We start from the raw sequence: 16,921 nt of genomic DNA, 5'->3' as shown, positions 1-16,921 counted from the left end.
GATGATTAACAAATGCAATGGTACAACTTACAAGGCACTTTATATGATGTGTTGATCACGAAAGAATAGGGGCACGAGTCTAGAGTGGGAGGTGAATAGACTCACAAGCATTTTGAAAAATTCTTCACAAATAATCAATACTCTTCCACAAGGGATATGAGTAAGGATTTGGTCAGAGTTGATTTGCACAACAGAATAAAGACTTGATTTCTTTTAGGGTGTGTTTGGTTCACACATGAGAATCGGAATCGGAATGGGTATCAAATACTTGGTAAGGGTAATGGGTTTTGGTGAAAGTATTTAGCATGTTTGATAGTTGGGTGGAATGAAAATGATTATTAATAGTTGGAGAAGAAAGGAGGAAGGGAAATGAAACCCTTATTTAATAAGGGTATGAGTTTTCTCATTAATGGAGTATTCCAAACCCATAATAACATTCTCAAACCCTATCAACCAAACACTAACAATCACTTTGATACCCATACCTTATGCCTAAACCCACCAACCAAACACACCCTTAGATTAACTTCGCATGTTTGTTTTGATTTCGTAAAATGATATGGTTTGGTCGATATGATAAGATGCAAGCAGTAAGTAATGCATGTAAGACCGAAGTATCAGTTAATGGCTCAAATCTCGCAGCGGAAGCGTGGTGGGATTTTTTGCAAAATAGTAGGAGATACCGAGGGAAACGATGCCAACACGTGACAAAGAGAAAACTCTCCAATAACCAAATTAACTCAAACACTTTCAAAATTATATTCAAAACTAAAGTTCCAGAATACAAAGTCTGTTTAAATAGGTAACTAGAAAAGCTGAAGAGTTGCAAAATTTAAAAGCATGCATGGAAACTATAAAATGAACACAATGATAATTGGAAATATAAATAGCATTTAAAACTAATCCAAATTTCCAATAAAAGTAGCCACCAAAACTCCATGTCTCTTAGACTTCCTGCATGTGACCATTGTACTGTTGTTTTCTCAAATCATGTTCCGCATCATTCTCCCTTGGTTGCGAAAGACTCGTCCCGAGTCGTCAAATACAATGTTACTTCATCGGAGTAATATAAAGTCATGATGAGTGCCTTCAATTCTCCTTTTTTTTTTCGAACCTTAAAATACCCATATCTCTTAGGACTCAATCTGTGAGATATTTTTGCAGGCACATGTTCCTTTTTAAAAATAATCATAGCCTCCCCGTTAATTGTAAACTCTTCTTTGCAATGATAGGTCCGAGCCTTATGTTTAGAGTTGGCAGATTTTACCTTGGCTTTGGTTTCCCCTTGTATAATAACATTTTCTACAAATGCTTCTGACGAGATTGGAAGCAGAGAGTGTTTAGGGGAGAGAAGTTGAGTTCAGTTGCTCATTGAAGAAGAAGAAAGAAGATACTCATTTACAGAAGGGAGATACAAGCTTATATATGGTTTGCATGGCGGTAAAGGTTGTTATAACAAACTGGATACTTGAAGTTACCACACTACCCTTCTTCTAACCGCCTAGTGTATGCTAATACCCCCCGTAAGCTAGCGCATGCAAATCTTGCGTGCCCAACTTAGACTTGAAGTGTTGGAACATCGGGGTAGGAAGGGATTTTGTAAAGCCATTAGCCACTTGGTTTGCAGAAGAAACTGAGAGAAGCTTGATCAACCCTTGAGCTAATTTTTCACGGACAATATGGCAGTCGATTTCGATATGCTTTGTGCGCTCGTGAAAGACGTGATTTTCAGCTATGGCAACCGCCGATTTATTGTCACAAAATATGGTTGCTGGCTTGGCTGGTTTGATCTGTAAATCATGGAGGAGATAGGTGAGCCATTGGACTTCGCATGCAGCAGAGGCCAAGGCATGATACTCTGCCTCGGACAACGACCGTGAGACTGTAGCTTGCTTTTTGGATCGCCAAGAGATCAAAGCAGAGCCTAAGAAAGCACAGTAGCCTGTGATGGACTTTCGGGTCTCAGAACACGAGGCCCAGTCTGAATCGGAGAACATTTGGAGGTGTAGTTCTGTATTACTCGGATAAAATAGGCCTTGTCCTGGTGAAGCTTTAATGTATCTCAAAACCCGATGAGCTGCTGACAAATGAGTGTTCGTAGGGGCATCAACAAACTGGCTTAGTTGTTGAACCGCATAGGCGATATCCAGTCGTGTGGCGGTGAGGTATAATAGTCTGCCCACCAATCGTCTGTAACTGCTAGGATCATCGACCGGTGTACCATCACCATGAGCCAACTTCAGTCCTTGCGCCATGGGCGTATGAGCAGGCTTGCATTCGAGAAATCCGGTTTCGCTTAGAATTTCCAAGGCATACTTGCGCTGACAAATGTTTAACCCTTCTGCTGATCGATGAGCTTCAATCCCTAAGAAATAGCTCAAGTTGCCAAGATCTTTGATCTTAAAAGTATCATCCATAAACTGTTTGAGTTCATGAATCAAATCCAACTGTGCACTGGCCACTATAATGTCATCAACGTATACTAATAAGGCAATGAACTGAGCATTAGTCCCTCTGGTGAACAATGATGGATCAGATTTGGACTGCACAAAACCAATGCGAAGTAAGGCTGCATTCAATTTCGCGTTCCACTGTCGGCTCGCCTGCTTGAGGCCATATAAGGATCTTAGTAATCGACAGACTTGGTTCGGTTTGTCACTCTGGAATCCCGGTGGGAGGGCCATGTACACTTCTTCATTTAAATCACCGTGTAGAAAAGCGTTATTGACGTCCATCTGATGAATATGCCAAGCCTTAGAAGCAGCCACACTTAGAAATGTCCGAATTGTTGTTATCCTGGCCACTGGTGAAAACGTCTCAAGATAGTCCACACCCAATTGTTGTGTAAAACCCTTAGCCACAAGTCTTGCCTTGCATCGTTCAACGGTACCATCTGCTTTAAGCTTGGTTTTGTATACCCACTTGCAACCTATAGGTGCCTTTCCGGGAGGAAGCTCGGTTAGTTCCCAGGTGTTATTTTCTTGAAGAGCTTTGATTTCTACTTGCATCGCTTCTTTCCAACAATCATGTTTGATAGCTTGATTGTAGGTCCGTGGGTCATGAATGGTAGTAACTGCCATGGCAAATAACTTGTGTGCTGGAGTGAGACAGTTGTAAGAAATCACTTTTGAGATGGCATGAGGGGATGTTCTGTTCTGAACCACAGCATCACAATAGTAATCAGTCAGCTTGTTTGGCAGTTTTCGCTGTCTGTTTGATCTCCGGGGAGGAGCCTGAGGGGGCGATTGTTCACCGTCATTCACACTATCTGCATTCGTGTTACTTGTTTCATCATGTGCCGGTTCCACTATCAAAGGAACATTACTAATCTGCTGGCCATCATTCCCAGAAAAATCAGCTTCTGGTGTTTCTAAGGGAGTTGGTGGTACTGTGGAATTATCTGTCTGATCACTGCTGTGAAATTGAAGTTCCTCACAGTGTGATATAGGTATGGCAGGTAAGCATGGCTCAGGTATCTGCTCAGGTATCTGTATCTCATCACATGACTGCTCAACTTTGTCAAACAAGAATTGCTTCTCATAGAACGTTACATCCCATGATATGAAAACAGACTTATCATGAATATCATAAATCAAATAACCTTTTGTATGTGCAGGTATTCCAAGAAAGATACCTTTTCTGCTTCGTGCAGCCATTTTGTGTCTTGAATGTGGTAGAGTCGAAGCAAAGCACAGGCAACTGAAGACTCTTAGATTGCTCAAATCCGGATCAACCCCATGTAATCGTTGATATGGGCTTTGCCACTCAATGACCGGAGATGGAAGTCGGTTGATGAGGAAAGCTGCGTGTAAAACGCACTGACCCCAAAACTCTAATGGAAGTTTGGCCTGAAAGCGAAGAGCTCTAGCTACATTTAATAAGTGTTGGTGTTTGCGTTCCACCACTGCATTCTGCTGGGGTGTATGAACACAAGATCGTTGATGTATAATGCCATTTTCATTGAAAAAATTAGGCATATTAAACTCCCCTCCATTATCACTTCATATCACCTTCACTGTCGCAGCAAATTGAGTGCAGGCAAACTTATGAAAATTATTAATCAACTGTTGGGTGTCAGATTTCTTTTTCATTAAGTGAAGCCATGTATACCTTGAGTAATCATCGACAATAGTAAGAAAATATCGTTCCCCTCCTAACGATTTGATCATGAAAGGTCCCCAAATATCCATGTGCAAAAGCTCAAAACATTTTTCAGACACTGTACTGCTCAAACCAAAGGGAGACCTCTTGTGTTTGGCAAAATGGCAAACATCACAAGCTAATGTCTTATTATTATTCACAGAGAAATCAGGGAAATTATGTAAACGTTGCATCTTATTTATAGGGAAGTGTCCCAATCGTTGATGCCAAGTTTCAATACTACATTGCATAGCAAAATGATTGCAAGATTTGTTATAACCTCCTGGTGGATCATGCAGCACATACAGACCTCTCTGTTGTTTAGCCAAACCAGTCATCTTCCCATTTTTCCCCCGGAGCATACACTAATCAGAATTGAAAACCAGATTATAATGTGAATCTTGAAGCAGTTTTGTAACAGAAACAATATTAAATTGAAAGGTTGGGATATGTAGAACATTTTTCAGCCATAGTTCTTCATTGAGTCTTATATTTCCCACATGCCTTACTTCAGTATGTTTCCCATCTGGCAGATTGACAACAGCCCCCTTTATCTCATGATAATCATCAAACAATTCCAAAGAGAAAGCTATATGATCAGTAGCCCCTGAGTCTAGAATCCAAGCAGAAGGTTCTAAGGTTAAAGCATTAATATGAGTGTGAGAAGAGTACTTGCCTTCACTTTGAGAGCTCTCTTCGTTGAAGGTAGGCATGAGGGAAACTGCTGCTGTAGTGGATGTCTGTTTCTGTCCAAACTGTGTTTGTAAGAGGGACATGAACTTCTGAATTTGATCATGAGAGAAGCTGTCAGAGTTGCTTGCAGGGGCTGTGATAGCAGGCTGTTTTCCTCTGGATTTGAAACCTTGCACCCATCCAGGTGGATAGCCGTGCTTCTTGTAGCACTTCTCCACTGTGTGACCATTCATACCGCAAAAGGTACATTTAGCAATTTTGTTCCCAACATTGTTTGTGTTCCTCCGATTGTTAAAGTAATTAACCGCAGCAGCTACAATATCCTCATCAGTGAGAGTTTTATTAGTTTGAGTTGCATTAGCATGAGCAATTTCCAGGCTACTCGGATTTGTGATATGCAGTTGCCTCTCAAACTTTTCAGCCATAACATACACCCTGTGTATATCAGGAAGGGGATCGAGAACCAGTATATTTGATCGGAGCGAATTATATTCATCGCTCAAGCTTTGGAGAAATCGGATAATATGATCCGTTTCTCGTTCGCTCCTTATTTCCTTAATCAGACCGCACGAGCATTTTGGATTACATTTACACATTGGCAATGGCCTTAATTCATTCATCTGTTCCCAAAGACCACGACATTTAGTGTAGTAATCATTGACGGAAAGGTTACCTTGCTTAAGATCATATATCTGACTTTTCAGAATTGAGATCCGATGAGGATCACGCTGAGAGAAACGTTCCTTCAAGTCGTTCCAGACTTCAGTAGCGTTCTGCATGTACATGACAGTTTGAGCGATCGACGGATGCACAGATCTGCATAGCCAAGAACAGACCATTAAGTTGCACCTCCTCCATGCCGGATATTGTCGGTGTATTTCCTCCGGTGCAATGATGCTTCCGTCGACTATTCCCCACTTGTTTTTCACCTCAAGTGCGACGCGCATCGAAATACTCCACGTGCCGTAGTTATCGCTGCCGGCAAGCAAAGGAGTCACTAGAACTGCATTTGAGTGATCGTTGTTGCCTAGATGTAGAGGATTCTCGCCCTCTTTTGAATCGATGTTCCTCTGCGGAGCATGGTTTCTTTGCGGAACGGGTGTGCGAGCAGGAGATCGGATGACCGGTGTGGATGGCGATCTCTGGTTGGACTCTCCAGTGCCAGAAACAGCCGCAGCATATGTGTATTGTCTCCGCTCTGATACCATGACGAGATTGGAAGCAGAGAGTGTTTAGGGGAGAGAAGTTGAGTTCAGTTGCTCATTGAAGAAGAAGAAAGAAGATACTCATTAACAGAAGGGAGATACAAGCTTATATATGGTTTGCATGGCGGTAAAGGTTGTTACAACAAACTGGATACTTGAAGTTACCACACTACCCTTCTTCTAACCGCCTAGTGTATGCTAATAGCTTCACCATTCAAATCTCTAGAATCCACTCCCAGTAGCCAGTAAAATTCATTTGCAGGCATGAATGGGTTTGGGTACACAACCGGACCTGCATATCTCACAATGTCTTCACAATCATTTTCTCCCTCTTTGATATTTTCATCTCCAGGATTAATAAACCTTCGAACCCAACCTTCATCCGAATAGTAGTCAGGTTCCTTTCTCTTCAAACACTTCTTAGTCCTTGCCTCTTGTGTGAGTGGTTGATGTTGAGATTTATGAAAGTGAGTAGCCTTGACTCCATACTCAGGTTGGCTTTTAATCTCAACAAGTGTTTTTGTAGGAAGGAGGGAGTGTTTATTTGGAGTAGCTTCAGTCAATAGATTTTCAACTTGAAAGTTCATATTAAAAGCTTTACCTTGTGTCCACAATGGAGCTACTGATGTTATTAGTTGTTCTTGAACTTTGATGACAATCTGTTGCTTGGGAGTTTCTTGAAGTTGATTGTAGCATGCTGGAATTTCACACGATCTCATCCCTAACATGTCCTCTGCATATCTACTAACATTATGATATTTTTGAAAGAAATGTATCTGGTAATCCCAAGGTAAAAACTGTTCCATCAGAAGTTTTCTCATTTTCCTCCATGTTTTCACTGAGCATTTACCTTGTCTTGTTCTATTGGTCTGAATAGTCTTCCACCATGCCAGAGCTCTTCCACGCAGCATACTTGCAATAAATTTTGCTTGCTTATTTTCAAGAACTTCAAACATGCCAAGGTAGTTATCAACTTCTGAACACCAATCCAAGAAGGCCTCCAAATCTAAATATCCATTAAAGGTTGGTAGATCATGCTTTGGATGGTACTGGCTTTGCATGGGAAATTTTTGATGTTGAGTTTCATTCTCAGAATCATCACTATTATTATTTTGAAGTGATGGTTCTGTCTGCCGACATTGTCGAAGAGGAACTTGGTTTGCATGATTTACAAGTGGGTCTCGTTCATGGTTGGTAGCTTGACAAACTCCATTACCATTTATACGAAGACTAATATCAACAAGAAGATTACGTATATCGAGTAGCTCACGATTTACCTTTTCTTCTTGCCTTAGAAAATCTGCCCAAAGGGCATCCACTCCATGGTCACCGCCGTTGAATGGGTTGTTACCCTTGTTGTTGATACTGCCTTGCACCATATTGGGTCGTGACAAGTGGAGAGGGCTATGCCGCTATCTCGGTTGTCGCCTAGGAACTTGGCTCTGAATACCAACTGATGTAGGACAAGGGAAACGATGCCAACACGTGACAAAGAGAAAACTCTCCAATAACCAAATTAACTCAAACGCTTTCAAAATTATATTCAAAACTAAAGTTCCAGAATACAAAGTCTGTTTAAATAGGCAACTAGAAAAGCTGAAGAGTTGCAAAATTTAAAAGCATGCATGGAAACTATAAAATGAACACAATGATAATTGGAAATATAAATAGCATTTAAAACTAATCCAAATTTCCAATAAAAGTAGCCACCAAAACTCCATGTCTCTTAGACTTCCTGCATGTGACCATTGTACTGTTGTTTTCTCAAATCATGTTCCGCATCATTAATCTAACCACTACATATCAAACAAGAAATGCTAACTAACTAATCACAACTTGCCAAACTATTTATTCAATCATGTTATGAATTTCAGGAAAGGAAAATATAATATTTTTTTGTCAAAATAATACTTATTTTGCATAAAATAGTAGTAGAATATTTTTGAAAATTTTGACATAAACAAAAACAAACAAATAATATAATAAAACTAAATTCACTCCCCCACACTTATTATCAACATTGTCCCCAATTTGGGGGTGACCCCAGCCCAGGTGGTAAGAGAGATCCACCTACAACTGAGAGGTCGTAGGTTCGAACCTCAAACCCCTGGGTTTGAGCCGGTCAGCTATGGGTAACCTAGGCTGGTTTACCCCCTGTGATCCTTTGCCGGCTAGGGTCACAGGGTGAGGAATAAACCTCATAAAAAAAAAAAAACATTGTCCCCAATTTTGAGTAAAAGTGCACACAAAATGATTATTAAATATAATACAAAGATTAAGAAGGAACTCCCCTTTCAGTTGCTCCTATTATTCAAAATAATAAACTGGATCTTCAAGAAGTACTTCTGCAATGTTTTCAACCCGAAATCCTTCATGGTAAGGTTTAAGCATATGGTCATTCACCTTAAATATCTTGAAAGTTTGCAAACTTTGAACCTCTACTGCACCATTAGGAAAAATATTAATAACAATAAATGGACCAACCCAACGAGAACGTAACTTACCTGGGAATAGACGAAGCCGTGACTGGAAGAGTAGGACTTTTTGTCCAATTGAAAATTCCTTTCTCAAAATCATCTTGTCATGGAATGCTTTCGTCTTATCTTTGTAAATTCTTGAATTCTCGTAGGCCTCAAAGCAATTTCTATTGCATACCACAATAGAAAGAGTCAATTCAAGTAATCAAAATTCCCAACCCAATTTTTCTTCTTCACAACCATTTACACAAAATTTTGGTTATAAGGGTGGTCGGATAAGTGGATCGCGACACGGGTCTCAGATCGGACGAACGGGGAGCCAGCCATAATGGCTAACAAACAAGACGATTATCGCCTCGAAAAGGTAAATGGCGAGAATCAAGGAGACGCTATGATTACGCCGCATTGATGGTGACAGTTGCAGAATCAGTCGGGAAAATTGAGACCAGTCCGGGAAACGTAGCCGGTCGGGATGTACGAGCCTATTGGGTTGCGGTCCGACTAAGAAGCAATACTGTGTTTAGTTACATTGCAAAATTGACAAGGTGACTGACTGCATGCCTGCTCGTGAGCAGTGCATTTAGAGGAAATCAATTGAAGGATTACTTTCCCAAGTCATTGTCTTTCAAGAGTTCGAGAGAGTGAAGGACTAATGATGGATACCCCGACTGGGCTATCTGGGGCCCGTCGACTGACCAGTCTGATGAATATGTAGCCCGAGTTTTACAACTTGTGTGGCTCTGTTCATGCAGGCAGTCGGGAGACGGCGCCCGATCAAGTGTGTCCTAAAAGGCGGTTACCATGCAGAATTTGGAATCTCGGGCGAAATTTGGGGAATCTTGCCTAATGCAGAATTTGGTAACTTCTATGTCAGTTAGGCAGCTCCAAATTACCTTCCTGATTTTTTTTGTTAAGAATTTCACTTATTTCTTTGTATAGACTCATTATTCTTGTATAAATACCCCCTTGGGGTCACATTGTTAGGGGGTCTGATTTGAATACAAGTATAATTGTTCTTTAATTGTGCTTGTACTTTCATCTTACTATTTTCTCTAAGTTCTACGGTAGTGTTTGCCAATCGAGATGGTTATTAATTAGCAGCCGTAAAACCAACAAAGTGAGTTGAGTTTGATTGGGATTTAGCGCCGCTTCTATGCATTTTGATTGACTTAGCTTGTTGCAAATGTACAGTTGGTGAAGACTTTAAAATGTGGACAGAGTTGTTAGTTTTGACTGCTTTTATATTTATAGTTTAAACATCTATCAAAATAATTGTATAGTGAGTGTGTAGAATTATTCAACATAATATAGTGGAGTTGATTGAGAGCATAATATCAAACTCACTCCGATGAGAATAGGATTTTTGTATATTATATTAGAATACAGTCAGGCGTAATGAGCGGTGGTGAAACAGAAATAGCTTCAGAAACAATCCGCTTAAAACTAGCAGAACTATTATTGGCGGCCGCTATTGAGGAAACCAGAACCTGACAACAAATACCAGATTAGAACAAAACTTTTGTATATTATATCAAAGTACAGTCAGGAACAAGAAAGATATAAATATATATACAAAGGTAGAATTACACTAGACGAAGGGCTGTAGAGTCCTAACAACCCCATGCATTGAATTTTTGGGTCTAGGTAGTGAAAAACTAAAAGTTAGAAAAAGACACATCCAAAAAAATGTTAGTACCGGTCTCACCGCAATTGATTTATTTATGTTGGTGAATTGTAATTAAGTGGCAAGAAATCAATGTATTTATTATATTCTAAACTCATAATGTGTGAATGAAATGTCGGATGTCACTTTCGAATTAATTGTCTCGAATTATAATTTAACCAAAAAAATTCATTCTATCCAATACACAAGTCAACTCTAGTATAGTCTAGGTCTTTGCCTCCTCCCCATCACCTTAATTAATTGCTACCTATAATTATTTACCAACTTTTTTTTTTTGTCTTAACTCAACTATTGAATCACGTCTACTTAATGCAACCTCACATTGTACTCAAAGAGATTGTGAAATTATATTTAAGTTGGGTCAGAACCCTCCCTCCATAAACTAATGGGTGTGTTTGGTTCGTACAAGAAAATCAGAATCGGAATGAGAATCAAATGCTTAGTAACTGTAATGAATTTTGGTGAAAGTAGTTTGCATCTTTGATAGTAGGGTAGAATTAGAATAATTGTCAATATTAATGTTTGGTTATGTATGCCCATATAATAAAAATAAAGGTTTTAAAAAATATAAAAATAAAAAATTAAGGCAATAATCCTTAGATAATGACATTCAAAGCACTAATATGAACAAAAAAAATTCTAAAAGAACTAATCTAAACTTAAAAATCAGATTACCAATAAGATGGAATGATACTCGTTTTTAATTAGGGAATGCGGTTTTTTTTAAAAGATGTAATCAAATTAATTAAATCTTATAGTTATGTTTTAAAAAGTTGTCAACTAGACACTAACTATGATTTTGATTCTCATTCCTGGTGTATACGCTCATGAATCAAACACACTCTAACTTTAATTTTGCAGTAAATTAAAATTAGGCTGTTAAATTGAGTGACGTATCACCCGACACCAATACTTATAAATCATATATACGAGACAAGTCGTCTAATTAACATTTTGAATTTATGCACCTGCATATACATTGCTTCAATATCTAAAATGTAGAATAAAGTTTGTTCATATGGCAAGATCTAATTGGTAATTAAATACTATTTTTAATTAGTGATGCTTACTAGTTCATGAACAATTAATGAATGAAAGCCACATTAGTGGGGAAAATTTATGATAGAAATAAAGCATTTTTCATTTTACAGTTTTTTATAATACAGGTTCCTTACAACACAACTACAATATCATTTCGATATAACTACAGTTTCATTGGTCAATATACACTCAAATATGTGAAACTGATATTCAGTTTAATTTTATATACAGTGCAGTTTCAATTCAACACAACTACAGTTTCATTTCGATATAACTATTATTTCATTTGATAATATAAAAACAAATGTGAGACAGTATCTTTTGAGATGAACAGTAACTTCCTTTACGGAGTTCCGTTAAAACTTATGACAACCGTTTCTGATCTTTTACTTAACAAAACGGCAGCGCTTTGTAACCATGGTCCACCTTATAATGACTAGTGGACTGCGGGGGAGGTTTACTCTTGCAGCTGTGGATAGATATACCCTTCCATTTTGAGAGACTGCCATTTTGTACTTATAGTAATGTGTAATTTGTAGGTGTGGAATGATTCAACAGATCAATGGGACTCGAGACTTGAGGTCATAATTTCGCAAAAAAAAAAAAAAAAAAGACTTGAGGTCATAAAACTCACCATTTCTGTTTAGCTGCTGAACCTTCCTACTATTCATACACAGAAACGTAACTGACGTCTTCAATCCCACGCGCATTGAAAATATTCCTTCCATCCTATTTTATGTGTTTGGTTCAATTAACGAGGTTTCATTGAAATTATTTTTAATTCAACTTTTTATAATATTAAATTTAGTATTAATATATGAAATTTATATATTTAGAAACTACATTAAAAGTACTATTAAACACAAAAAAATCAAATTTAAAAATAAGTAAAAATAATAAAGAAAATAACCAAAGAAGAAATAGTTGGTTTGACCAATGAATAGTAAGTAAGACAGATAAAATGAGACAGATGGATTATTTAAAATGAAAAAAATATAATTTTAGTCTCTTAATTATTTTTTAGAGTTAATTCCAGAAATGGTCCTTCGACTATTGATTTTTACCAATTTTTGTTCTTGAATTTTAATTTGACCAAAGTTGGTCCCTTAACTATTGATTTTATACCAATTTTGGTGCTTTTGTTAAATATATATTAAATAGGTGTTAAAATTGAGGGTAAAAATGTGAAACTAAATATTTGAGCCTTTTAACATTCTATATTTCAGTTGACGAAATATATTTCAGTGCTATATTTCAATTGACGAAGGGTTGGGATTGATGATATAATTGAAAATCCTAGTATAACATTCTAATTGATCAATATATTTCAATTCTGTTAATTATTATTGATGTACAGGATAATTCGCAATGTTACTGTAAATTACAACTCATCCATCACTTTGATTACCAAATTTTCAACCAGAAAAATGACAAATTAGAACAGTAAAAAGTTGACACAGAATAAAGCAAAAAAAAAATTAAAAAAATTAACATACCGGTGCCATTTTCTACCATTTTTTATATCAAACAAAGAAAAAAAAAAAACCTAATACAACAATAAAATGTACAATGACACTCCACATCCAGTTAGAGAATTTACAAAAAAAAAAAAAGGCTCAAATATTTAGTTTTACATTTTTACCCTCAATTTTAACACCTATTTAACTTAGATTTAACAGAATGACCAAAATTGGTACAAAATCAATAGTTAAGGGACTAACTTTGGTCAAATTAAAAGTTGAGGACAAAAATTGGTAAAATTCAATAGTCAAAGGACCATTTTTAGAATTAACTCTTATTTTTTATTAGTGGTTTTAATATCTAATTTCTTACTATTTTAATATATATATATATATATATATATATATATATATATATATATATATATATATATATATTCTTTTTTAATATATAGCGTTATAATTATAATATAAAACAAAAATTTAGAAAGTGAAAGAAGGATGGTTGAAATTTGTCTTACAACTGAACTTTTCGATTATTGAGGAAAATTTTAAAAAAATTCAGATGCTTTTGTTCCTTTCTTATAAAAAAATTTTAAATTTATTTTATCTAATGCTACTTGAAAAACATTTATCTCGAAGTATAAAAAAGTAATAAAAAACAAATTGAACAGTTAATAGAATCACAACTAACTACTCTGATATGCTCTGATCTACTGTGTGGAATCAAGGTTATGATAAATGAAATTATGTAATGCAAATATATAATATAATATAAAGCAATTTAAGAAATGTCAAAATAAGTACATAGCTGAATTTGATAACGCAGTTGGAGAACACCTCCTAATCTGCAGGGCCACGCCCAAAACTTTTTCACTAAAGCTCAACCCGCTGGTTTTACAATTACAAGGTTCAACGAATTACAAAACTAGGTCTACCAGCTATTTAAACATTAACCTTATAAAACAATTTTATGAAAAAGTTATACGTACAGTTTGAACTAATTTTACCAATTAAACAAACTGTAACCAACCTAGATTTTAACACAGCTTGTACTATATAACTTGGAGCTGATTATATATATATGTGTGTGTGTGTGTGTGTGTGTGTGTACACACACACATACATACACACACACATACATACATACATACATATACATATATATATATAATTGAAACTCTGAAACTTCGATTTTTTAATTGTGAATATGCCTAATTATAGTATTGAGATGCTTCCTTTTCTCCTTGATTCACGTAACCATGATGTCACGTACATATGTTGATGCCATGATCAAGTATTTACGATGCATTTCATTTTTCATTTCCCTTATTTTGCGCCATGATCTCATGCATTTCTATTGCATTTGCCATTTCAATTTCGCTTTTTCTTTTGCCATTTCAATCACGTATGCATGCATTTTCTCTTCATGCTCACATTTCATTCTTTCCTTAATTTATGCATAATTCTCATTCTTCATGTTTGTTTAATCACATCACATATAAACCCACATTTCGTCCCTTCATTGTTTAACATATGACAACTAACATTAGTATATAAAATCATTGTACCAACAATCTCCCCCATTGGCATATGTTGATCAAACAAACATCATTTCTCTCCCTCAATTCATACCAGGTCTCCCCCTCAATGTCACACGCACTCTCCCCCATTAATTCATACGCACTTTCCCCCTTAATCATAGCATGCCTCCCCCTTTTGATAAACATTAGCCAAAGGTAACATAGCCGCAACAGTATGTATTGAATAATGCAAGAAAATTCAACTAAGAACATGTAATTGAAAAAACGTGGATAGATACTGAAAGTTGAGAATTTCACAAAGGGAGGATAAGAGAGGTATATCAACACGAGAGCCCCATAAGTATAATGATCAAGCACATAAATAACAACACTGGAAAGCTTTCACACCATACTCTTCTCAGGTCCTTTTGGATCCATATTAAGTACCGGGTAGCCCTCTTCCAAGTAACCAGCTTAATGCACACTTTTCACTAGATAGTTTTCACTCCGGGCTGTTCTAGGATCCTTTTGAACCGTAACAGACACCAGGTAGCCCTCTTCTAGGTAAGTATGTCAGAAATGTTAATGGAGTGCTTTACACTAGACATCTTCCACTCCGGGCTATTCTAGGGTCCTTTTGAACCGTAGCAGACACTGGGTAGCCCTCTTCTAGGTAATCAAGAAAAGTATGCACTGGTAAGAATGTTAATATATATGTCTGAGAAGATGGAGCAATCATATAATTCATACAGACTTCAAGTGTAATATGTGTAGCAGGAGTAGAAAATCAAGAACTTAGGGCTATTATGATGAGCAGGAAGTTGAGTGGGAAACAAGCAGTAAGCTTTTTGAATCAGTTCAAGTGAACTATCCACAAGCTATCAATAAAATGCTCTAGATGAACTACTTGCAAAAATCAACACTACTATTGAAAGCTAAATATTACCAGTGAACTAACCCTCAATAAAACATGGACTAATCTGTAGAATCAACTGACTGTGCAAAACCTGAGGAAGTGGCAGTTTGATTGTTTGGATTTGGTCCATCGGGAATAACTTTAACAACTCCTCGAAGCTTGAGAGTCTTAGTAGTCTATAATCTTCTTTGATTGGCTCAATTTCTTCCTCAAAGAAATTCATTACCAGTCTTCTAAGAACCCTGCATCACTAGCAAACTATAAATATGAAAAAAAAAATCTCCTTCTTTCTTTCTCATACACCTTTAATCTTTTCTTGTCAATGAATTTCTCTTCATCTAGCGTACAAGGTCTGGTTTTTTCTTCTTTTTGTTTTGTTTTTGATTTTTTATTTTTAAAACAAGTGTTTAATTGAATTTGCAAAACAAACTAACATGATGAAAGTTAAATAATTAGAAAAAAAAAAAGCGAAACAAAAATTAAGTTAAGCATTTTTTTAAATTTTTAACTTTTTTTTTATACCAGACCAAAAAAATAGCATTTTATTGTTAAGCAAGTTTGTTTGGGTTGCCACACTTGCCGTGGTTTGTTTTGTCTACAATGCTTCCATCCATGTCCTTTCATATTACACCTAAAACATGTTTTGTTAAAAAAATAGTTCACATACCTTTTGCCTTCAGTGTATCTCCTTTATCTCTTTTCTAGCACCCATGATTTTTTCTGATTTTCTTCCCTGCCTGTGAATCCTAGACTTGTTTTGTTATGGTTACTCACTCCTGACTGAAGGATTTCATTTAGACTATTGGTGCCTGTGTTCAACATTCTCATACGTTTTTTGAAATTTCCCAATTCCTTTTGTAGGTATTGTTCATTTGAAACCTTCATATCTAAATCAATCTTAAGTTCTTCTACTGAGGTGTTTAGGGCTGAATTTTCCAACGCTAGAGGCTCAACATTCTTAATTAACATAAGGTTCAGCTTACTTACCTTACACCAGTTCTTGTACAGATCTTCATAAGCTTCAGCAAGGTCAAGATCCTCATTGTCAGTCTGTATCTCTTCATTCACCTCATGTGTAAGGTCAACATCATCGTCAGCAGTCTGTATCTCTTCAGCTACCTCATGTGCTCCTATTGTGGTAGGTTGCATCTAATTTGAGTCCCTCATTACCTCATTATCTTCCACAACTTCTTCTATAATTTTGAAGAACTTCTTGTAGTTTGCACGTTTTTCCACATCATCAGAGTGGTACATGTTGCCATGGAATGCAACAAAATTTCCTGTCTGTTGTTCTGCTTGTTCACCATTGTCAAAATCTTCAGAATCACTCCAGGTAAGTGTGTACGATTTCTTATCTTTGTTGTTTCCACAATCCGCTGCAATGTGTCCATAACCTCCACATTCATAGCATTGAACGCCTTTGAGCTTGAAATCTTGATTTTGACCTTTTTGCTTTTGAATATTTCCAGTTCTACCTCCTTTGTTATTTGTTTTCAGCCTTCCTGGTCCTTTAACTTTCTTTAGCATTTTGCCAAATTTCTTAGACAACATGGCCATGACTTCGTTCATTTCCGTATCGGAGTCAACTCTTGCAGGTGCCGCAACACTGAATGCAACTCCTTTGTTGTCCTTGTTCAGGTACCTATCTTCCTCCTCCATTTCCAAGTCAAAAGTCTGTAAATTTCCCATTAAAGCATCTAAAGTTAGAGTTTTTAGATCTGTTGATTGCTTTATAGCAACAGCTTGCATCTTGAACCTCGAGGGTAAGGATCTCAGAGCTTT

At 36.8% G+C, this 16,921-nt stretch overlaps 1 protein-coding gene across 1 annotated transcript; it reads right to left on the bottom strand.

The window, feature by feature from the left end:
- Positions 1-8,345: 8,345 nt before the first annotated feature.
- LOC116010952 lies at positions 8,346-16,288 on the bottom strand. The gene is made up of 5 exons (XM_031250447.1): positions 16,127-16,288; positions 9,900-10,002; positions 9,122-9,215; positions 8,543-8,682; positions 8,346-8,479 (listed from the first exon to the last, which is right to left on the bottom strand). The coding sequence occupies exons 1-5, from the start codon at positions 16,286-16,288 to the stop codon at positions 8,346-8,348; spliced, it is 633 nt and encodes a 210-aa protein (XP_031106307.1).
- Between the last annotated feature and the right edge of the window lie 633 nt (positions 16,289-16,921).

This window comes from Ipomoea triloba, chromosome 1, assembly GCF_003576645.1.
Source record: "Ipomoea triloba cultivar NCNSP0323 chromosome 1, ASM357664v1".
NCBI lineage: Eukaryota > Viridiplantae > Streptophyta > Magnoliopsida > Solanales > Convolvulaceae > Ipomoea > Ipomoea triloba.
Note: the sequence above shows the minus strand (reverse complement) of the source record. Positions and strands in the feature narration are given on the sequence as shown.

Excerpts from the sequence above, each read along its gene's own strand:
- LOC116010952 (XM_031250447.1), bottom strand. The coding sequence starts at position 16,288 with ATGCAACCTACCACAATAGGAGCACATGAGGTAGCTGAAGAGATACAG. Across the intron at positions 9,216-9,899 it reads ACCGCTCATTACGCCTGACT|ACTGGTCAGTCGACGGGCCC; the intron begins GTATTCTAATAT and ends CATATTCATCAG. Across the intron at positions 8,480-8,542 it reads ACGGCTTCGTCTATTCCCAG|TAGAGGTTCAAAGTTTGCAA; the intron begins GTAAGTTACGTT and ends CTAATGGTGCAG.